This window comes from Cololabis saira, chromosome 1, assembly GCF_033807715.1.
Source record: "Cololabis saira isolate AMF1-May2022 chromosome 1, fColSai1.1, whole genome shotgun sequence".
Classification (NCBI taxonomy): domain Eukaryota; kingdom Metazoa; phylum Chordata; class Actinopteri; order Beloniformes; family Belonidae; genus Cololabis; species Cololabis saira.
The window spans coordinates 38,557,997-38,582,589 of record NC_084587.1 but is presented as its reverse complement, the minus strand read 5'-3'; the positions used below and the strand labels follow the sequence as shown (position 1 = coordinate 38,582,589).

The 24,593-nt window shown below is 41.0% G+C and overlaps 1 protein-coding gene across 2 annotated transcripts; it reads left to right on the top strand.

Moving 5' to 3' along the window:
* The first annotated feature begins 1,533 nt into the window (after positions 1–1,533).
* LOC133444783 (junction plakoglobin-like) lies at positions 1,534–24,583 on the top strand. 2 transcript variants are annotated; one of them, XM_061722687.1, is made up of 16 exons: positions 1,534–1,688; positions 14,934–14,986; positions 16,155–16,319; positions 16,433–16,686; positions 16,894–17,132; positions 18,251–18,452; positions 18,804–18,948; positions 19,128–19,231; positions 19,938–20,276; positions 20,513–20,665; positions 20,757–20,876; positions 20,982–21,132; positions 21,444–21,565; positions 21,866–21,905; positions 22,576–22,711; positions 23,611–24,583. In XM_061722687.1, exons 2-15 carry the CDS (start codon positions 14,974–14,976, stop codon positions 22,707–22,709), a joined length of 2,181 nt encoding a protein of 726 aa, XP_061578671.1. In that variant the 5' UTR covers positions 1,534–1,688; positions 14,934–14,973; the 3' UTR covers positions 22,710–22,711; positions 23,611–24,583. The 2 variants fall into 2 exon arrangements, with proteins under 2 accessions (XP_061578671.1, XP_061578680.1); XM_061722696.1 differs by lacking the exon at positions 1,534–1,688 and adding an exon at positions 10,264–10,363.
* The last annotated feature ends 10 nt before the right edge of the window (positions 24,584–24,593 follow it).

Genomic DNA, 24,593 nt, shown 5'->3' with positions numbered 1-24,593 from the left:
CTGACCAATATTGGTTCTTCGAGGGCTGATGCAGTTATTAAAAAATGGCTAATAATTAGCCAACTGACTAGTCAGCCGACCTCTAATATTATCACTGCATTTTCCATTTGTATATTAGAGACACTGAAAAATAAATAGATGTGGCCATAAAAGCTTCAATAAAAATACAAGACCAGGAGTCCTTTTGACTTTTGCTCAGTACTGTGTGACATCATTACTTTATATCACAAATGTATGCAAACTCTGAAGCTCACTGCAGAGCCAAGTCTGCTCTATGTTGTCCTCTTGCTGCAGCTGGCAGACTGTCAGCTACTTCTTTGCATTTCCGAGGGATGTAAGAATGATATGAAGGTTCAAAGGTATGGATGCTACTAAGAACTGGTGGAGGAAGACATTTCAGAAAATTAAGTTTAAAGTCACTTTTATGTTTTCACTTATTGAACTTTCTCTCAGATTGACAATTTTCATCAAAACGGTGGAATACTTTAGGATTTATGGAACTCATGTAAGAATGTAAGAAGTTTAAAAGAGAAAACAGACGCTGTTCTTATCAAGCCATCTAAAGTAAAAACAAAACTGTAGAGAAAGTACTAATCTAAAATGTAATTACTTGACTACTAAACCAACTAAATAACTGACACGCAGCATGAAATTAAAAATGTTAATCGGAAATGTAATGGGTGTGTTTATAATATGCTGAAATCCCTGAGTAGCTGTCCAGCTCCTCTCCCGTAGAAAAGTTTTCAGAAGGCTGCCATTTTCTGATATCTGAGTTTCACACTAACCACTAAACCACTAAGGGAAAGGAGAGGCCTATAAAAATGCCTGTATCTTGTTGATCTCACTTCTCGCTTCTGTCCTAAACACCCTACACAAAAGCCTCGACATACCAGAAACATATGGAAACAGACAGATTTAATACAAGTGTTTGCCCCTCCTTTTTGAATTTTCCCCCCACATGATTTAACCCTACAAAACAATGTAAAATAAACTATAATATTACATAGACATGAGTCAGATAACACCCCCTCGACGGTATGTGTTTGTCAGAGAAATCTACAGTGACTCATCTGTCTGGTTTCGTTAAAGGTGTGGCCAACGACCGTGACGTCATTCAGGTGAACGACCTGTCTGAGAGTGTTGTTTTTGACTCGGAAATTAGATTTTTTTTTAAATACTAAACTAAGAAATTATTATATATAATATATGTATTAAATATAATTATAGTTGTGTCCTCGTTATGTACCATCACTAGCGTACAGATATTTGTTTTTCCAGTTTCAGACCATTAAAATGTCCGTTCAAATTAAGCACTGATAACACGATTGAAGCACGGCTTTTGTTGCTTTAAATCAGGTATGCTTCGAGCATACACAATTGTGAAAAATAACATTAGACTCCAATAAGCAGCGCTTTTTCTCCCAATTAAAAAACGCAGCCGTGTTCAGGCCCAGCTCGGAACAATGAAACGCGCCCGTGGGAGAGCGGCCAGGGTGGGGCTAGCGCGGGGCGGAGTCACGGCTCGGCCGACGCTCCTTTTACTCATTTTTGTTCACGACCGTCGAGCAGACCCAGCGGTGGAGAGAGAGGAGTCAAGTGAGGAGAAAAACCGAGAAGGGTCCAACACCGAGGAACAAAAACACACCGATCTGGACTAGTCCGCGAAGCCCCCCGCGTGTTTGACTCTGGTGAGCTTTATTGTGCCGTTTCCCACTGCTTTTCTCTGCCCTTAAACGGAGCATAATGGTTCTGTCACTTAAGGGCTTTTCTCATTTTTTTTATTGTGGTCGGGTCATTTAAATTGTTTTTTTTAAAGACATGATGGTGTACCAGGGGCAGTGTTTGTTAAAACATTTTAGGCTTGCTGCAGGTTAAAACCCGAGGCTTGTATTTGGGTTTCATTTCCGCATGCCTCAAACTACTGGCCACTTCTGGCTGTGCGCGTACGTGTCCACAGCAGAAGTGTTTTCACGGTCCCGGCAGCTATTTCTGGCGTGTCAAACACCTTTTCTAGACCAGGGACTGGCCGCTTTTCCCCTCGCCGAGGCGTGTGTGTAGCCGCTGCGGTGGTCTTGCGGGGGCTCTGCGCTGGTATTCGTGAGCGAGCGAGGCAGGTGAAGGTGAAGCGGCGCTAAATCGACGCAGAGCCTACGCCGTAGGGTACGCGGCGAGGCGCACCGCACGGTGCGCGTCGCCGCGTACCTTACGGCGTAGGCTCTGCGTTGGTGTAACGCGGAACCATAAATCCGCCTTGACTCCACCACGCAGCGTGATGTGCAGAAGGGAAGCGGCTGGTCTGAACAGAGAGGCCCAGCATCGGTTCTGTCTCGCTCCTTGCATTACTGTTTGTTTACTGAGGCGTACTACTAAATTAAATACTTACCTGCTGTACTCTACTGCCCTTATTTTTTATCATTTATCATGTTATCTAATTTATTTGGTATTTAAGCATAGGCTACTCTTAAATTAAATACTCTCTGAAAACCGCGAATGAGTTGTGTTACCTGCAACTTGTGCTTTTTATTATTTTACCTTCTTCTCTCATAATTTTATCTCATTTTATTTGTTATTTACTGTTTAATTGTGTCTTGCCGCTTTTAATGTCAATGTAAAGCAATTTGAACAGGGGCGTCAATTGGGTATGGCAAGGTATGGCAGCTGCCACACCTTTGCTTCAAGGGTTAAATGTAAATGTTTGTTTTTTTAAATACATTTATGGAATAACTACAAATGCAAATAAGAACAACATGATCGATTTCACTAGTTATTTTACACTGCAAAAACTCAAAATCTTAACAAGAATATTTGTCTTATTTCTAGTTAAAATGTCTAATTTTTAGTCTAATTCTTTTTTTAAATCTCATTACATTTAAGACACGACTCAAAAACAACCATTTTCACCTGTTTCAAGTAGATTTTCACTTAAAATAAGTAGAAAAATCTGCCAATGGAACAAGATTGTTTTGCTTGTAATGAGAAGATAAATCTTGTCCCACTGGCAGATTTTTCTACTTATTTCAAGTAAAAATTTACTTGAAACAGGTGAAAATGGTCAAATAACAAGTTATTTTTCTGGTAATGACTCTTGTTTTAAGTGTAATGAGATTTTTTGACTAAAAATGAGACATTTTAACTAGAAATAAGACAAATATTCCTGGTAAGATTTTTAGTTTTTGCAGTGAGCGAGACTGCATTTGAAAAAGTTCCAATTTTCTTGACCACACAGATTAGCTACATAGACTTCTGTGATGAGTATTTGCTGGACGTGTTGATTGATACTCTAGTTTAGTTCTGTGACTCGTAACCTTGCCATACCTTAGCTTCCACTGAATTGACGCCACTGAATTTGAATTACCTTGTGTTGAATTGTGCTATAGCCTATAAATAAACTTGCCTTGCCTTGCAGGCAGCTTATCGTCACGTATTAACAGGAAATACTTTGATAATTGATTGAATGTGCAAGTAAAATAGTTGCTCCAAAACTGCTCCTACGCTTCTCTTAAGAGTGTATTTTTTTTTAGCTCCACCTCTTCAGTCTTAAGCCTGATTTATGGTTCCGCGTTAAATTGACGCAGGGCCCTACGCACCCTACGGTTCTGCATTAGTGTAACGCGGAACTATAAATCAGCCTTTAGGGACTACTAGTCGGACAAAACAGGACTTGTCCAACCTTTGTGAACTGTACTTGGCTGTCCTCTGTTATATTGCAGACCAGCCATTAATCAGTCCTCCTCCTTTAAACGGTTTACATCCTTAAATTTAAAGCTCAAACAAAGGTAACTGAGGGAACTGCACTGAGAAGTCTGGGCATGCATGCCTGAAATTTACCACAATGTTTCCAGCTCCCATCAACTGTCACATTCATGCCAACAGGGATGCACCCAGGTTTCCCTGATGTCGTTATTTCTGCAGAAGCTCCTGACTTGACATCCGGCTAAGGGTCCCCTGAAAACCACATTCTCTTTATTTCACGAGCGTATCCATTGACGATGGCATCCTGTTGAAATCAGGTTTTGCTTTTATGTGATGAAGTGATTTGCAAGGTGTTGATGGACAGATGGGCGGGGCTAAAAGTTAAACCAGGGTTCTCTCTCTTGGATCCATAAATCCTGTCATATTTTCTGTTATTTCCCTGTTTCTCACTAAGAAACACAAAGTATGCAGGCCAGCACCCCCCCCCCCCCCCCCCAAAAAAAGTGTGGCATTCAGTTTGTTGCGAGATCACAGCTTCCAGCTGAGGCTGCTGAATAAGTTGTGAGTTGAATAGGACATGGGGACTGCGTCTTGTGCCAGTTTGACTCTTCATCCAGAAGAAGAAACTGTTTTTGTTCTGTCCTCTCTCTCTCTCTCTCAGAGAGGAAGTGGGTTGCTGGGTTGTGGGATAGCAGCAGTGGGGGTGACTTACAGTAAATTTTGCAGCTACAGCTGTGATGGCAGGGTGCTAATCCTCAACCCCCCACAATTCTTAATTCCCTGATACTGTCCTACATTAGCAGAGCCAGAGACCAGGACGTCCTCCAGTTTACAAATGGATCTACTACACTTTTACAAGGGGATTACTGTCTGACACATATACCAACATCTTGGTTTATTTTTCCCCCCATGGATTCATTGTCTTGCCTCCACTGTCTCTGTCTAGTGGTGCCTGACGGAGTACTTTCCAAGGGCTTGGTTACCACTTGTCATTTTCGTGACCTGCTCAGTGTTTGGCTATCACCCTGCTTTTGTGTTTTGCTTCTCACGTGATAAAGGGAATGCAGAAAGATAAAGTTTCCCATCACATTCAACATAGTCGGTGCAGCTGAAGTGGTGCCATGAGGTTATCTTCCAGAGGAAATATTCATCTCACATTGCTACTATCAAGGCTCAAATTAGATTTATTCAAGCTGCAACTCCCAGACACTTAGTGCTTTCATCATGATTTATTAACATATAAAACCAGGAATGAGTTGGTCATTAATATGTCCTCAAATGGAAGACATTAACTTCAATTAGTAAAGCAATAACTGTTTTGTTTTTTTCTTCTTGGGATTACTGGAAATAGATGTTCCCACACTAAATGCATTATGGGTTTCTTTTTTTTAATATCTTGCAGCATTGAACAAAAGCACTCACTCATGTAAGTGATTTCTGCTGTCACCAACAAAACATTTAGCTCCAGCGTCGCTAGCTGTGAGAAGTGGTTTAATGCTGAGCACGTATAGCTGGCATAGACCCGCTGGGCCCTGTATGACAGTCCTCACAGTTAATTATTTAACTTTACCCATTCTCTTGGTTGGATCAAACAAAGGCAAGCAAAAGCCCTTTACTTAAAATGTCAACGGCCTAATGGCTGCTTCTCCCAGTCACTGGCACTTTAAAAGCTGCATGAAAGTTCTGCCAGGTTGGTCATTTCAAGTCGGCTCTTATCAACGCTGTCCAAAACTCCCACACGTTGGTCTAAAGGCTTTCTGGAAATAGCAGAGTCCTACATTTTCCCTTTTTGAATTCATTACCATTGATCATTTTTTTCATTATCTATGCAAGGAGAGTCTGATCAGGATTACAGCACTGACTCAAAGGAGAAAGTTTTCACAGTTGGATGTTTTGGCAGAGTTGTGTTTTCGCAGCATAGAAAGTCTGAGTCCTGTGCTGTCTGTTTTTCTTCGCCTCCTCCCTGTCCCTTTAATTACACTTCTATGAGAGATTGAGGAAAGCGAGAACAGCAGGGTGTGGTTGAGAGAGAAAGCAAATCAACAGGGAGGTTTAACATGATAGATAAGCATCATGAAAGAATGTCAAGGTCTCTTAGACGAGTCTTGTGTTTGTTTGGCTCAAATTGTTTGAAGGAGTGTTTTTTTTTTTATTTTGTTTGTGGCTTTTGAAGGATTTCATACTGTCATTGGTTGTAGAAGCCACGCCAACCAGGCACCCACGATTACTTAGCAAAAACGCTGGAAACATTGTGAAAGGCACGAAAAATTCCTGTTTGAGTGAGTCAAGGTTGTAGTTCTTCTTTTCTTCTATGATCCTGCCATCTAGATATTTGTTGTTTGCTTTGATGCTTGTTAATAACAGTTGAAGCTTTTCCTCTGGTTTACATCAAAATTAATCCCATATTCTCCAGTAATGCATTTTTCTATGTTTCACGTTTTGTTTTTTTGTAGATAAACAACACTGAACTTCAACTTTCTAGGCAACTGTGCTGAATTCTTTTGGATCTCCTCAGACTTTTGCCCTGCTCTGTGAAGCGGGCCCCCTCCTGCTCCCCGATGCCTGTAATCTCCCTGAAAAATTAATCACCTGTCACATCTGCTCAGTGTTGAACCGCACGCTGATGCCCAGCTATGGCAGTTCTGAAACTAACTAACTAAATAAAATAAACACCCCCAGCCAGTTTTTAAACTTGGCTTTGGATGTTTGGATGCAGCTCTGGCTCACGAACACACCGAGCCATCTCTGCTCGCATTCAGTGGGGACACTTGAGAGCGGCTTCCTTTCCACTGCAACGGCAGTCGGCGGGACAATAAGGCAACTCTTTCCCTCTCTACCCCGAACAAAGTAGCACATACACTCTGTGCTATCTGACTCGGTTCATCCTCTTCCTTCCTACCATCAACCAAACATTCAGGGGAGCACATCCGTCTTCTTTCATGTCCAGAGAAAATCGGTATCCAAAGGCATTTCCTTCACCCAGAAGTTAACTGTTTATTAAATACTCCGATTTTATGTTCAAGAAAAACGCAAACGTTTTTTATTTTCACATCTTTTATGATGTGTTGTAACTCCCGTAACAGTGGACACGCAGTACTTTTTCCTCTGGCTGCCATATCTGATTTATAATCAACTGTTTTTATGAACTTTGTTTCCGCGCACGCCTTGCAAGTGAACATTTATTGCTACTTGGCTACACAACTCTTTACTCATTCCCTCCTCCGCTATCAGTTTTGTGTAATGCGATTCTAGTGTGCAGTCAGGCAACCTCCGAGACCGCTCACATTTCCTTTGATTCACAGTGTGAGATCCCAGAGGGAGTACACAGCTACGCTTCACTTTACAGCCACCGTACTGCTTCCACTGGCCTAATTTGGCTCATTAACGTAGCGGCTGTGAATCAACTGACAGAACAAGGGCCCTCAGCTATTCCGCTGTTTACTTTATTAGTTGGTAGTGGTCGGCTGTGTCGTTTTGGAACGACTCCAGATTGGGCAAAGCTGTGTATGCCACGTTCAGACAAACTCACTTACTGTGCTGCACAAGTGCACACCAGTAATATGTGGTCAGCTGTTCTTGATCCCAAAGTCCTCATGGTACATGTCTACGGTCTGGCTTTCATCCGCTGCCTGTTACGATCAGATGACAGATGCTCAACCTGTTTACAAAATATGGCCTTCCAGCTCTGTGCTGAGTGTGTGATGACTACGGAGGCTTGTGACTAGGGGTGGGCAGAAATATCGATATGGCAATATATCGCGATACTTTTCCTGCTGATTCAATATCGATATTCAAAATTTGAATATCGATTTTTTTTTTTTTTTTTTTTTTTTTTAAATATTTTTTATCCCCGATTTTTTCCCATTATATCACCCAGTGCTCCTACCTAAGTGACAGTCCTGGGCATTGTCACTCTCTACTAACCCTGGGAGGGCCCTGCACTGAGCTCAGGTTTTATTTCACATGCCTGATCACTGTGCCTGTCCTTGGATTTAGTACCATCTTTCTTGTGTTTATTATCATTTGCCACATAATTAAAGCAGCCTCATACTAAATGTAATGTTAATTTTATATGATGTAAATAATATGAAAAACATATACAAACATGTTGTAACTTTAGCTTGTATAGTTATAATAAAACATTGTTTTGACTCAGTTTGTCCCATGAATTGTCACTATAATCTGATGAACGTGCAACTCGGATTTTAAGATCCATCACTATCATCTGATGTACATATATACAACTTGGATTTTAAGATGTGTAATGCATTTTTAAATTTTTCGGTGAACTATGTAGAATATAATAATCGGAAATCGCATAATCGGGATATCGCAATGTGTATCGTATCGTGGCTCAAGTATCGTGATGCGTATCGTATCGTGAGGTCCTTCCCAATACCCACCCCTACTTGTGAGCATCATTTTGTAGGTATTTCTTTAGTATTTCAGAACAGCTGTGAGAGTAGAGCTTCTCTAAATGAACTTCCTCTCTCCGTCTAACACGACAGCATTGGTGAGTCAGATAATGTTGACCACCCCTTCCTGTCACCCACCACAATAAATCCATTAGTTGTGCGTCACTTCACATCCTCTCTTATTGATTTATAGCAAACTACTGTCCATTTATACCCTGCTGCCATCACCGTGCCAGAACAGCTATTGTGTTACAAATGGAGAATGAGAACCCCGTCGGTGTGGGGATCAGACACGTTAAACCTCATCCCGTGGGGACAGATGGACCTCAGGTTTGCATAAAAGGAAGCAGAGACTCAGCTGGCCAGTCTGGACATGGACCATATTAAAGGGATTGGGCAGTGTGAATGCAGGATGCGTGTTAAAGTCCTGTGGGAACCTGTTAATAGCATTCAGAGTGTGTGTTGCATATCAGGGGGCGTATATATATATATATATATATATATATATATATATATATATATATATATATATATATATGACAGGGTGTTTGCATGGGGGGGTGGGTGACCTACATGTCAAATAGTTCATCCGTCCAGATGATGCAAGAAGCTTTACAGATGTGTGCTAGAATAATCTGCTTTATTTGCTTGTCAGACGAAACATAAGACTAGTAAGTCTTTTAGAAGTTACATTTACACCAAATTTGATTAAAGTTTCTACAACCGAGCCATAATATTCTCCTTGGCATGTTTGCCTTCTTGTCTTTAAATGAGATGAGAAAGTGAGCACTGCTCCTATCAGCCTGAAGAAGTTACTGAGAGTTTGAGTTTATTTTATTTATAACAGGGACAATACATATAAATGAACATATACATGTAAATATGCAAGATAATTTTTATCTTTAGTCCCTTCGGCAGGTTAATGTCAACAACATAAAATAATAAAATCAATAAAACAACAGTAACGACAAGTAGAACAGTTAGCTTCCATGGCCAGTAGGCAGGAGGAGCAATTACAAGATAGAAAGCGTGTCCTTAAAAACACAATAGGACAGAAAAGGAAAAGAAAAGCAAAAACAATGAAAAGTATAGTGGATCATGAAACATACAGGCCAAGGGTCGGGGGACCATACGAATTTCAGTAATATTAAATGCTAAAATTAGGTATCAAAGGGCTGATTAAAGTGCAGAGTGTTGAAGTGTTAGGTGCGTAATTATATTGCAGATTGCCCGATTGCACAGTAAATATAAAGTGCTATTTTAAATGCACAATACTCAGTACATATTAAATTAATTAAATTCCAGCAATGACAGTTTTATGGTACTGGGAGTACCCATTTTAGGAATATAAAGTGCGTCTTGCCTTGCACATAGCCCTAATACTTAAAAAGTCAATGAAGATATAAAAAATAGCGAAAATATGAATGGAGGAAGAGGGAGTTGTAGTAATGATAATAGAGCAGTGATGTTTATATATGTACTCAGTAGAAGTTGCAGATGGTACTGAGAGACGGTCAGTTTAGCAAAGCTTTGACTAAAAATGACGTCATGACGTTTTACTTATACTCTGCGTGTGCAGCCGCAATGTTGTCAAACTGCAGCTCCGAGCCTCGCAGAGCCCAGAGACGCATCCTAAAGAAACTTTATTTGAACTCCTATCTGTCAGGCATAAACCTAAATAAGAAATCACCCCCGTCTCTGTGGAGCATGTTAGGAGTCTCTTGAATAAGGATGGAATATGACGAGAGTTCATCTCAGGCCCCCCGGGCCTCTTCCCTGACCTGATTCGTTCCTGCTGCGATACAACCAAGAGCTTAGGCCAGCAAAGTCCAAATCTGGTCTGCTTGAATGTTTTTCATTACCGCGCTCGCTTTGCAACTGCCAAACTTATTAATAAATCGGATGACACCGAAGAGCATGAAATGACAGATTTCTTTGAGGTGTCTTCAACCTCACCCATGCAATCTTCTGCCACGCCCTTGCTGAGAAAACCTGTCACTGCTGGCGAGACACTCCCTATCTGACACGCCTGTGGAGGAGGACAAGGTTGTGCATTCTCATTACTGACAGGAGTTACTCATCCTTCGTCACAATCCCTATGTCCTCATAGTTTCTGTTAGTTACAGCAGCTCAGGATTTATGGGTGAGTCAGGGAGGCAGGTTCATAAGAAGTTAGATTTAGTACAGTGTTAGCGTGCAAACTTTCTGTCAGCACCAGGTTTACATTTGGACGCAGGACAAGTGGAATATACGAGGTTAGTGTGGAATGTCACACCAGTGTTTGAGCGCCGGGCGCTGGAACGCATCCACGTCTGCTTTTCTGTTGCAGCTTGCTCCCTGGCAGCGTTTACTGATATGAATTCCTGCTTTTGCTGCGGAGGCTGTTTTTTTTTGGGAAGAAGCCCCCTGAAGGCTGTTGCTCAACAAGATGGTGGGAGGTGACGAGCCTGAAGTACGGCCTCGGCGTTGCTGTTTGTCCGGGATGAATGGTGGTGGTAATTACTCTGAAAGATCAGTACACCAGAGTGAAAGGGAGGCATCATTCATTAACTGGAAGGGAGTAAAGTCCAGTCTGAAGTACACAATGACTTCGTCTGAGTACTGCAGAAGGGATTGGCTGATAATACTTGATACTCATTACCAGTACTCGAGTTGTAAAAAGAATTTAGGGGGGATGGTGGATTTTATCATATGGGGACAGATAATTTGTGCTGATTACAAATAATATAATATATTACAAATAGTAGCACTGACCAAAACACCTGCAGAAATACTGCAGGAATGACATAGCAGCAGTTAAATGCAGTACAATACAGTTTTCTGAATCATTATGCCTCTGTCCTTCAAGTAAAATGGATCACTGCAAAAACTCAAAATCTTAACAAGAATATTTGTCTTATTTCTAGTTAAAATGTCTAATTTTAGTTAAAAAAAATCTCATTACACTTAAAACAAGACTCATCACTGGAAAAAAAACAACAATTTTCACCTGTTTCAAGTAGATTTTCACTTGAAATAAGTAGAAAAATCTGCATGTGGAACAAGATTTTTTTTGCTTGGAATAAGAAGATAAATCTTGTCACAGTGGCAGATTTTCCTACTTTATTTAAAGTGAAAATTTACTTGAAAAAGGGGAAAATGGTCAAATAAGTTATTTTTCTGGTGTTATTTTTCTGGTGATGACTGTAAATGTTGAAATAGCAGTAATACCATTCAAATTCATTGATGAAATGACATACACTGTAAGGGATGGAAAGGGGGGATGTCAGTTTTACAGGGGGGATGATTTTGACCATTTTTATTTCAGGGGGGATGCCATCCCCCCTCATCCCCCCTCAACTCGAGTACTGCTCATTACCATTTATTTTCCACTTTATATTTGACTTTAGTTTTCTCTCTGCTGTATTGATCCCTTTTTTTTTTTTGTATCAACTGTAAACATCATAGGAAAGAGATTTCAAAACAGAAAAAACATTGAATTTGGAGCGAACAACAGTTGTCAACAAAATGAATGCCCGTATTTCAAACACCTGATGGGTCAAGAGATTAAACCCCTACAGTACAGTGGCTGGGGGTAACCTAGGCAACAGGCAGGGTGTGTCGCAGCATTGCAACAGTTGACTGAACCCGCTGCCTCGCCCAGGAAAACAAAGACTACACAAACACTGCCCCCGATTTCCAGAGAACACGTTCTGCGTGAACGTGGGCCGCGGCTCTGCCCCCCCCGCTGGAATCACACGGGCGTTTCTGTGTCTTAACAGTGAGTTAAAAAGTAAAAGTTAAGCCTGGAAAGCACCGAGCAGAGATGTGACTGATATCTGTCAAGTCGTTCCCGCTACCTCCATGTTGGTGAACTTGTAGATGGTGCAGAGACAAACTTGTGTTTTTGTTTTTTAACAGTAAACCAAACCTGTTTTTTGTTTTTTTCGTTGGAAAGGTGAGACTGCTTCATGACGGAAGCACAGGGCTCTGATTTGCCGGTGCTCTGATTAGTCAGCGCATAATATCTCAGGCAGCGTGTAACTACATGTACAGACGCTCCTCTGGGGCCTGGTCCTACGGGATCTCATGCCAGACTCACTCCAGCTTAAACTCGGAGAGCTGCCGCTCTCTGTGAGTGTGAACTGAAGTACAGGAATAAACTAAAACACACTACATGATGTGTTATGGACAAAAACAGGGTTAAGATGGCTGGTGGTGAAATGTTTTATGCAAATCAAAGGACAAAGTGGAGCAGGGATTTTTTTTTTTCAACACAAGTTTTGAGCATTGGTAACCTTTGAAAGGCAGAGAGAGATTGCAGCACGACGGTGTAGCCACTGCATCTGTAACCACACTGATAAACATAATTACGGTACTTTGTTGCTACGTAAGTACAGGTGGGGACTTGATGAGTCCAAGGCCTTTCCATGCCTACATGCAGTAGGAGCTCGACATTTTATCTTTTTGTCTGGACTTGTTTTCTTGGGTGTAGTTGCTTATTATATGGCGTTTCTATAACATCTGTCGTATAAAAAGGCTGCAGGGACTTCTTTTGTGTGTGTGTTTGTTGAAGTCTCATATCTCCAGTGCTTCTTCAGTGCCTGCCAAATATCTCCATGTGCACAATGTGCCCCATCCAATGTGCTCAACAAAGAATTCTGTAACCGCCGAACATCTGAAATCACTTGAAAGCAGCACAGTGAGTGTATTGTCATATGTCACAAGCAGTGGCAGGCAGCTATTATGAATTCAGATTTCTTTGTTATGTGATAGACTGCGTCTGTGGTGAATGACATTCAGGCTACAGAAGTATGGCAAAAATATCCGTCCGTGTTCTGACAGCCGCCATTTATTCTGGATTTGGAAAGTCTCTTCAGAGCGTAATCTTTCCAACATGAGCGGTCTTTGTTTGAACCTAAGCAAAGAGTGTCGCACGAGGACCACCATCTGCAAAAGAGACCGGCTGTCCAGTCTTTTTAACATTTTACAAACAGTATTGTTGTGTATATTGTCGTTTCAAGTCTTTGTAGAATATTTAAAGGGGATCTACCGTATTTTCTGGACTATAAGCCGCTACTTTTTTCATAGGTTTTGAAACATGCGGCTTATACAAAGGTGCAGCTATTCTGTGGATTTTTCTTCCACCGCTCGGGCGCTCTAACCGGAATTAGAATAAAAACTAAGACAAAATAAATGCAAAGAAGAATACGCTACTTCTTCTTTAGCAGATAGAAGTAGGTAGAAGCAGATTTCAAACAGATAAACAGATAAATAAATACTGGTTATTTTCTCTTGGTTCTGTCCCGTTTTAATCAGCAAAGTTACTGCCGTGTTAAAAGACACTGTTAGGAAAGGATCTATTTAGGTACAAACATGTACATCATTTACAGTTCAAAATCCTTCTGTACATGTAGTAAATATCTAATCTAACAACATAAATATCTGCGGCTTGCATATCTTTTTTTTAAATAGAGCGGGTGCGGCTTATATACAGGTGCAGCTTATATTCCAGAAAATACGGTATTATGGTATCTAATACCTATTTTAAACAGGCCTTGAATGTCTTAAAAACAAGCTTTTGATTGTTTTTGCTAAATAAATTAGAAATTCAGCCTCTGAGCCATGTCTTTATCTTCCCATTCTCTAACCTCCTTCTCTATGAGGGATTCTGAGTGGGCGGGGCTATGATAATGAGGCACTGTGCTGATTGGCTGCCTGAATGACGCGATACACCGCTACGAAAAAATGGCGGAAGCTCCGGAGTTAGTTGTGGGCGTGGTTTCACCCATCGGAGGCCAACCTGTAAATTTACGATGTAAATCCCTCCCGTCATTACGTAACGAAAGGGAGCAGAATCTGAACGGCTCGTAGATCCACATCACACTGGATGGCTCATCCGGGCGGCTGTACAGACACTGCAGAATTTGGTTGCTTTCCTCCTTCTCTGAGTTGGCAGGCTGAGGGGAGACCACTTTATATACAGTATGTTAAAGCAAGAGAAAATGTGTTTTTCATAATAGGTCCCCTTTAAGAAAGTCAGCAGGGCATGTTGTTGACCTGTTCACACACAGATGCTTTTCATTAAATGGTTCAAATCATAGGAATTTAAGGGTTAACCTGTTTTTGTTTAAGTACCTTTTGATCATGTAGCGTAAAGGATGGTTTTTATTTGGCAAATAACATCATGCCAAGAATGTAGAACACCAACTAGTAGCATGTTGGTTACACAACCCGTGGCACCGTTCCAGTTAAACTTGATCATCAGAACGGTTCCAAGCATCTATGGGTTTACCAGGAGAACATTCAGCCAGGCTCAGAAAACAAGTACTGCAGGTGAATTTGAAAAGTGCAATAAAGTCAGGTTTAGAGGCATTTTCCTTGCGTGTTTATTGTCGACTGTACTCGCACAGACGCACACTCATAAAATCCAAACCTGACCAGCGAGTTCCTGATTGCCACCCATCAGCAGCAGGAGGCTGCTCACGTGGTTGTCTGGGCGGGGGCCTGAGGTTAAAGGTCACCCTTTTGAATATCTGACTTGCAGCTGTCTCTCCGCTCACGTATGCCTCCCTCCTCCTGAAGCCGCCACTGTTGTCGGCGCTGCTGCTCCGTGTTGTCATTTTGGGGTCAGGGTGCATAGCTGCAGGGTGGGAGGGTCCAACTTGGGAGCTGTCATACTGGCAGATGAGAAGGCAGAATGACAGTGTTGTGTAAGGAGGCAGAGAGCATGCCACAGAATGTTTATTAATTCATGGAGAGATGGATGTGCAGTCAAATGCATCTTCCTCATTTGCAAAAGGGCAAGTGGGCAAAATCCTGACTTTGTCTCTCTCTTTATTGTAGGTTTGCCCCATCATTGTTGCTTTGATAACAGGAGTCCAGGATGGCGATGCAAAGTAAGTCATTCAGTACTTTTTTTTTTTTTAGGTTATTATATCTGTTTTATTTTCTTCTGCCTATTTTGCTTAAATTAATGAAAAAGCAATCAATTTCATATCCAACGTATTGCTGTGTATCCCTTCCCACACCTCAAACTGTTGCCCTGTATTGCACATACACTGAAGAAATACCAAATGTTGAAGCTATTTGGCAAATTCTTTGAAACTATATTTATAGCTTTAGTTTACGGCTTCATAAAGCTTCTTTGAAATGTTGTACTACACAATATTCAGAAGAAAATCTACAGATTTTAATCTATGAAATAAACTAATGAAGTTAAAGTTTCATGAATGTGGCTAAAATGGCCTGTTTATGAAAAGCTGGAGAAAGAGAATTAGTTTTGTCTAAACATGAATCATTTCTATTGTGCACTTGTAAAAACAAAAATGATTTCTATTTCTTCAGCGTTAAAATATTTGGGTGGAAGATTATCCGGATTAGACGTGCAAATCAATTCAGTTCAATTCTATTTTATTTATATAGCATCTACTACAATACAAGTTGTCTCTAGGTGCTTTCCAGAGACCCAGAACACGACCCCAGAGCAATTATTATAGAAACAGTGGCAAGGAAAAACTCCCCTTTAGGAGGGAAGAAACCTTGATCAGGTACTGGATCATAAGGATTATCCTGCCAGGTGAGCAGAGCAGGAAAAGATAGATCACAAAGAGAGAATGAAGAACAGAGAAAGGAGAGACACAGATATACTGTCAAAGGTACAAAAGTAGTATTAATTATCTGTGTAATCACACCAGTGTAGTTGAATTACCCATCAAGTCATGTGTTGTTCATTCCTGAGACACTTTTTTAACCCCTAAATTAGCTCTGTAACTGTACATTTTCCATTTTATTTCTTGATTTCATGTCTGTCTGTATAATCTCACTCTAAAATAGTCTGAAGGTAACATTTATGTCAGACAGTTGACCTTTCAGACTTCCAGTTATTGTTTTCATGCTTTCATATCGAGGTTACTTCCTTCATACAACTGATAGCTGGAGGTCCCGAGGTTCCTTCTTTAAAGAGTTCCTGTATTTGATGTTGCTCATTTATTTACATGGTACAAAGATGCTACAGCACTCTTTAGCAGATGTGTTCAGAAACTTATCCTCTCTCCTGTTCCGTAGTGGGAGAGATGGACGGTGGCATGGCCAAGGTGGCAGAGTGGCAGCAGACGATCTATACACACGACTCAGGCATCCAGTCCGGAGCCACGTCGATTAGAGAGGACGACAGGGATTACACCACCGGGCAATACACCATGACCACCACTATGACATCAGGAGAGCCCGGTAAGACCAAGCAGCGCTCAAACAAGCAGTATGATAAAAATTGGTCACTGTTGAATGCAGCCTCCTTCTTCTTCCTCGTCGTCGTCATCACCATCATTTCCTTTTCTTAATAGACTTGGATGCTCAGTACACAATGACCAGAGCCCAGCGAGTGAGAGCTGCAATGTTTCCCGAGACACTGGAGTCGAGCACGACCATCCTGTCAACTCAGACGGATCCAGGTCAGATGACCAACGTCCAGCGACTGGCCGAGCCCTCTCAGATGCTCAAAACGGCCATCATCCATCTGATCAACTACCAGGACGATGCCGAGTTAGCCACACGCGCCGTGCCCGAGCTCACAAAACTGCTCAACGACGAAGATCAGGTGACCAACAAGAAGATGCTTGCATAATGGCGGACGTTAACGTGTTCTAACTTTTGGCAATAACGTGTTTTTGCAGATTTTAAGCTTCTCATAGTTGCTCTTTTAAAGAATAAACACATTCAGCTGCTGTCCTGCATGTACAGAAGTGAAATATTCTAGAGAAATAAATCAATAATTGCATTTTATTCCTCCTTCATCTGTCAACAGGTGGTGGTTAGCAAGGCCGCGCAGATCGTCAACCAGCTCACACGCAAGGAGGCGTCTCGGCACGCGCTGATGCAGTCTCCCCAGATGGTGGCGGCCGTGGTGCGGGCCATGCAGAACACCAGCGACATGGAGACGGCACGGGCCACCGCCAGCATCCTCCACAACCTGTCCCACCAGAGGGAGGGCCTGCTCGCCATCTTCAAGTCGGGGGGGATTCCCGCGCTCGTCCGGATGCTCAGGTATTGCATTTACCATTTTAAACTTTTATCACGTACTGTACCACGTAGGGCTGGGGATCGATTCAAATATCAAGAATCGATTTGATTCCGATTCTTAAGATTCAGAATCGATTATCACGCTTTGATCCGATATTGATTTGGGTTACTTTTAATAAAACAGTTTTTTCAGCTGTTGCATGAATTATATGACTGTCTAGTTATGCAACATATTAATACTAGTATTATATTGAGATTAAACAGTAAGTATTGCAGCTAATGATGCTGTAAGGACCAATCAGCTCCCAGAATGCTGATAGAACTGCTTTCAGAAACATCGTGTGGGTCAGAATTATCAAACAGATCCAGGGAGGAAACAGAGACGGATGAAATCGCTTTTATTTTTTCCCCATTCATGAGAATTTGGTTTTTAACATTTATGCAAATGTAACCCCAAGACAGTATATAAAGACAATGTATGCAATTATAACTGAAAACTTTAATTTTTTCATACCTTTAAACATATTTAAAGGCAAAAACATGGCACCAGTTATTCTCGTGTCCAACAAAATATTCCTTTTTTGGGCATAAGCAAAGAAGTACCAAAAGTTGTAATGTAATGATGGAATTTTTTTATTTATTTATTTATTTTTTTTAATTCGTTCTTTAGACATATGAATCGATTTCTAGGAATGAATATGAGAATCGATTTAAAATCAGAGAATCTTTTCAACACAGGCTAGTACCACGGTTTAACCTGTAGAAAAGATTGGTAAGTGTACTACTTCTAATAGTATACGCTTAAAAGAAGTCATGAACGCGGAAGTACTTGATATTTCTTTATCATATCCTGGTTTAACTATGCTAAACTGATAAAGGGATATTTTAAGAATGGAGTAGGTTCACTGTCATTGGTCTCAAATGACAATATTGTCATCCGAGACTTATCAGGTTACACTGCCCCTTTTTCTGCTATAATTTAGAGTGCTTACATTCTCAAAGTTAAGTTTGCCAGTTAAAGAAATCATGCATATCAGTTTCTAGCAGAACTGAATGAGTCAAAACTATAAAGCAACACTTGAAAATAAGCGAATGTAAGAGTGCTCGTGGGCATCATTAAACATATCTGCTGCCCTACTCAGCTCGCCCATGGAGTCGGTCCTCTTCTACGCCATCACCACGCTCCACAACCTGCTGCTGCACCAGGAGGGAGCCAAGATGGCTGTTCGTCTGGCAGACGGACTGCAGAGGATGGTCCCCCTCCTTAAGAAGACCAACCCCAAGTTTCTGGCCATTACCACAGACTGTTTGCAGCTGCTGTCATATGGAAACCAAGAGAGCAAGGTGTGTATACGTGTGTGTGTGTGTGTGTGTGTGTGTGTGGTATTAATTAATTTTATTCATGCAAGACTGGTAAACATCACAGCAGCCAAGTATTGCAGTGTTGTAATGTGCTGCTTGTGCGTGCATGTGTCTGCGGTTGGGTGTGGCGTGTGAACAGAGCAGTGAAGGTGGAGGTGTGGTTATTTTCTGAATAGTAAAGAGAGTGGGGATTAATAATCGTTAATCTGCCTGGGCGAGTTGGGGTATTGTAAAGTTAAAACAATGTCTTTTCCCGCTGAAGCTTTGCCCGATAATTTACAAGTGAACTTTGAAAACCAGTGCATGCTCACGCAGAATCTCTGTTTTTAACAGCTGATCATTCTTGCCAACGGGGGTCCTGAGGGGCTTGTTAGCATCATGAGGAACTACAATTACGAGAAGCTGCTGTGGACCACAAGCCGTGTGCTCAAAGTCCTTTCTGTGTGCCCCAGCAACAAACCAGCCATTGTTGAAGCAGGTATGTAACACATGTTTTAAAAGCCAGCACACACCTGTTTGTACCGGGTAGTCATACAGGTGTGTAAGCTTTTTCTTTTAATGTGAACTGTGGTTCCTTATCCGCTCCACCAATATAGGGGGGCTGGATTTATGAGATGTTGCTGAGAGCTGAGTGAGTTTATTTCTTGGTCCTTGCAGGTGGGATGCAGGCTCTGGGTAAACACCTAACGGGCACCACCCAGCGTCTGATGCAGAACTGCCTGTGGACACTCAGAAACCTGTCCGATGCTGCCACCAAGCAGGTCCAACTTCACTGTTTAGTTTAACGTCTGATTCTTTACTGCCTATTAGGGCTGGGCGATATATCGAGATTTTAATATATATCGATATATTTTCAAACGCGATATGGTACGAGACAATATCGATTTAGATTTTTTTTTATTTTTATTTTTTATGATTTTGATATAGCTTATTTTGTGACAAATTGACTTTAATGTTTTATTTGAGATTTGCACAAATGTTTTGTTATTTGCACAACTGTCAACCTCAGTGGAAAAGTCTGCCTGTTACTGTCTACATTGTATTAATTGCACAGTGTATTTTAATTTAATTGTTATGCAGGAAAGGGATATTTGTTTTATTCAAGAATCATTTTTATTCTATATATGCAGGCAGTTTATTTTTATTTCATTTGTTTTATACATTTTGATATTGTGCACACCTCTGTTAATAAAGGTACCTGTGTGACATTTGGCACGAGGCTTTGTATTAAAACGGACAGTTTTTAAGGGTTTGCCTCAGAAAAAAATGAAGCTAACAGAGATGCTATGCTATAATGCTTTGGGGGAAACCCCAATTATGGCACAGAAAAAATATCGATATATATCGAGTATCGCCATTCAGCTAGAAAATATCGAGATATGACTTTTGGTCCATATCGCCCAGCGCTACTCCCTATGTTTCAACATTGACCAGCTCATCTGAATTCAATGACTTGTTTTTCTGCAGGAGGGAGTGGACAGCCTGCTGCAGGTGCTGGTGAACCTGTTGAGCTCCGACGACATCAACATGCTGACCTGCGCCACAGGCATCTTGTCTAACCTAACGTGCAACAATGCCCACAATAAATCTTTGGTCACCGAAAGCAACGGCGTGGAGTCACTAATCAACGCCATATTGCGTGCTGGGGAGAAGGAGGATGTCACTGAACCTGCTGTTTGCGCTCTGCGACATCTGACCTCGCGCCACCAGCTTTCTGACATTGCTCAGAACGCGGTCAGGACATCCTACGGCATCCCCGCCATTGTCAAGCTGCTTAATCAGCCCTACCACTGGCCAGTCATCAAGGTAGGGGAAAATGTTGCTTCTTCCTAAATGTGGTTTAAGAAAAATGGAGGGACATTTTTATTTTAGACAAAAAAGTCAGAAGCTGACAGCTTTTTCAAGAGAACAAAGAACTGGGGAGAACATGCACTGCGTCTTTGCTTCTTCTATGACGCAAGCGTTGTTTTTCGATCTTTGTCTGACTTGCTGATTGCAGAGGACTGACTGATTGTATCTTTGTTTCTTGTCCCAACCTGAAGGCTGCAGTTGGCCTCATCCGTAACTTGGCTCTGTGCTGGGAGAACCAGGCCCCTCTGAGAGATTCAGGAGTCATCCCTCGTCTGGCCAACCTGCTAGTGAGAGCACACCAGGACGCCCAGAAACACGGCTCATCCAACCAGCACGCGTACCAGGTGGGGGGACGACCGCTGTCGGGGAAAGGAACTTTCAATGGGGCACACGTTTTGTCTTTCAGTAGAATAATCTTTATTCCTGTCACCTCAGGATGGAGTTAGGATGGAAGAGATTGTGGAAGGTACCACAGGAGCGTTCCATATCCTGGCCAGAGATCCCATCAGCAGAGTAGAGATCACCAACCTCGACACAGTTCCCCTTATCGTCCAGGTAACAATCAGGAGAGACTAAAGGCATCACACACTCTTGTCTTGATAAATAACTTTTTCTATTGTTGCTCTTTTTATGTGCTTATTATCATCCTCTGTCGTGCAGCTTCTGTACTCTCCAGCGGAAAACATGAAGCGTGCTGCAGCAGGTCTGCTCTGTGAGCTGGCTCTGGATAAGCAGTCAGCTGAGAAAATTGATGCCGAGGGAGCATCCGCTCCGTTGATGGAGTTGCTTCATTCCAATAACGAGGGCATTGGTAGGACAACCACTCAATTCATTGCAATTATTTTACTGTAATGTAGCAATTAAGTCGTAGAGGGAAAGCAACTCAGTCAGTTTTCTCAGGCCCTATGCTTAATGTCAGTGTTTCCACTGAACACGGTCATTAATCTGTGAGATGGCATTAATAAAGCACTCAAAAACATGAAAAGCAAAAGGCCAGGATCCAGTTAGAACTCATATATACAATAATGAAGTTATAGAATTTGGAAACCAAATTTTCTTGGCTTACAAAACTAAGAGACCACTCAATAATTCATGCAAATTTACCTGTTGTTTTTCCACCAGCAACTTACGCTGCAGCTGTGCTGTTCCGCATCTCCGAAGACAAGACATCAGACTACAAGAAGCGAGTTTCAGTGGAGCTCACGCACTCTCTGTTCAAACATGACCCTGCCACCTGGGAGAGGGTGAGTACGTGGCGCCCTCTGCTGCCAGATGGGCCGGCTGAACAATAATGCTCATTTTCATGAGGTTGCTTTTAGATTTTCATTTATTTATTTATTTTTTTTTTTTAATGTGTCTTGCTTTTTCTTTATTGTTTTGTTTTTTTAATTGGGATATGTAAATGTTAAAAAAGTTAATAGGCTGTTGTTTTGTTTAAAACTAGATTTTCTCATCTTGAATAGTACTTGAAGCACTTTTAATAACCTTGCCCGGTAAAAGTCTTGATCGTATTTGGCCTTTGCCTTCTTGTCGCCCGTCAACAGGCTCATAACACAATCCCCAAGGAAGGGCTTTATCCAGATGGTGAGTAACTCTGGCTGAAATGTGCACATGCAGCGCATTCTTCGTCGCCCGATCGCTCCGCCACAAGAAGCAACCACAGCAGTAAACAGATATTTCACCTCCCCATTGGCTGCACACAGACTATTTACTCTCATTTGTCGGCAATGAGAGTTATAATTATTACTATTAAAAAGACATAGATAGCTTAGCATTACCTTTTGTAGCTTTCTTTGACTTTCTTCTGGTATTACTTCTTACTTTCATGTATTTGATTATTTATTCCCAAACTTTCTTTGTTTTTTTTTGTTTTTTTTGGTTGGTTCGTTGTTTTGTTTTCTTTACCTACATGTTTCAAATGCATGCAATCCTCCGAGTTATTATCCATGACTATTTTATCAATCTCTAAAAAAGTTTTCCCTCCACTGAGCTCCATCCTGGTGTTTTTCTTATCTTTGTTAGCATTTCTCACTTAATCCCCATCCTTTTCCTCACAAGCCTTTTTTCCCTTTTATGGGTCAAGTATTTTCTACCTTGTGCTCTGAGTGGAGTGATTCTGGCAAAGACAAAATGGGGAGAAAAAACATTAAAAAATACCTTCCAAATAGGAAGAGCAACGTTCCCCTTTTTGTGTAATTATTGCGACGACCGCAGTTAAAGTGACTGAACTGAACTGTATTATTACTGCTTGCAGAGATAGATGCTGGTATGCAGGGCTATGGAGGCTACGGTGACATGCCCCTAGACGACATGATGGATGGAAATATGATGCCTGCTGACTATCCACCCGGCATGGTGTACGACAGGCAGTACCCTGAACAATATTAATGGTCAGTACATGCTAGTACTACACTAATACTACTTAAGCATACTGTATGGTGTTATACTTGTGTGTTGTGTGTGTGTGTGTGTGTGTGTGTGTGTGTGCATATATATATATATCGGTTAGGGCTGGGCGATATATCGAGATTTTAATATATATCGATATATTTTCAAACACGATATGGTACGAGACAATATCGTTTACATTTTTTTTTTAAATGATTTTGATATAGCTTATTTTGTGACAAATTGACTTGAAGGTTTTATTTGAGATTTGCACACATGTTTTGTTATTTGCACAACTGTCAACCTCAGTGGAAAAGTCTGCCTGTTATTGTCTACATTGTATTAATTACAGTGTATTTTAATTTAATTGTTATGCAGGAAAGGGATATTTGTTTTATTTTATTCAAGAAGCATTTTTATTCTATATATGCAGGCAGTTTATTTTTATTTCATTTGTTTTATACATTTTGATATTGTGCAGATCTCTGTTAATAAAGGAACCTGTGTGACATTTGGCACGAGGCTTTGTATTAAAACTGACTGTTTTTTTAAGGGTTTGCCTCAGAAAAAAATGAAGCTAACAGAGATGCTATTCTATAATGCTTTGGGGGAAACCCCAATTAAGGCACAGAAAAAATATTGATATATATCGAGTATCGCCATTTAGCTAGAAAATATCCAGATATGACTTTTGGTCCAGTCCTAATATTGGTCATGTACACAAGTACTCACAAGTGATTTGAAATATGGTCCAAGTAGTGCATACCATAATTTTTCAGATATGAATTCAAAGAAGCCACTTATGGCTTATATTGTCAAATACTTTGCATCAGCTTAGGGTTTGTTTGTTTGTTGTTTGTTTCCTGTTCATCATATTTTTTTTCTTCTTCCAATCATGCAGTGGACATGGAAGAAGATGGGAAAGAGGAAGCAGACAGGCGAAAGTGGACTGCAGCTGGATAAAGAAAAGGAGAATATAGTCACATGTAGACATCATTCCCTCTGCTCCCCCACCTGATGTAAAATATGCAAGTATCACAGAGTATGGGACTTATAATCTTAACAGGGCTCAATTTATGTTTTATAGAATAATTTTGCTGGTTATAATAATGACGTTGATGATGCTTGTAGGTTTCTGTTAGAGAACCTTTCAGAGTGTGTTCATGTGAGTACGTGTGTTTATGCTTCTGGGTGGGTATTCTATGCCAAAGAGATTTTATTTTCTGATGATAATCATGTAGCTTCCTTTTTTTTTTTTCTTCTTTTTTTTTCTTTTGAAATAAGAAAAAGAAACAAAACAAGAATAATATTTGAAAACACTGCCGGAGGTGATTCAACATGCACGGTGCACCTACTCAATGCTCCAGTTTATTGCCTTTTTAACAGACACCACTGTCTTGGCGCTAGTGTAGTTTTGGCACTATGTACTGGCGTCCTTCCCCCGCTGTGCAGCAGGAGTGGACGTGTTCACGGGAGCAGTGCATGACTGCTCCCCACTCATTGAATCAGCTGATGTGCGTTCCTCGGAGAGAGGGGGGGGGGGGTGAGCCAAGACCGTTGTTTATTTTTATGATTCGTGCTCATCTTTTAGAAGTTATTTTACTTGGAGACATTCACCTTACCTGTTAGAATATTAAAGGGGGCGTCTATCATTTTAAAGTCAATTTTAAAGAGAGGATCGTATGTGATTGTAGATAAAAAAAAAAAAAAAACAACTTGCTTCAATCAGACTTGCACATTTGTGCACGTGAGAGAGTACAGTCTGGATGGCCCTTCAGCTGCAGAAAACTACTGACAGGGACATTTGTCTTTCTATTTCATAAGAGTTTTTACTGAAATTTTGTTTAATAAAAATAAAGGATATATTAAACATGTATTGGTGGT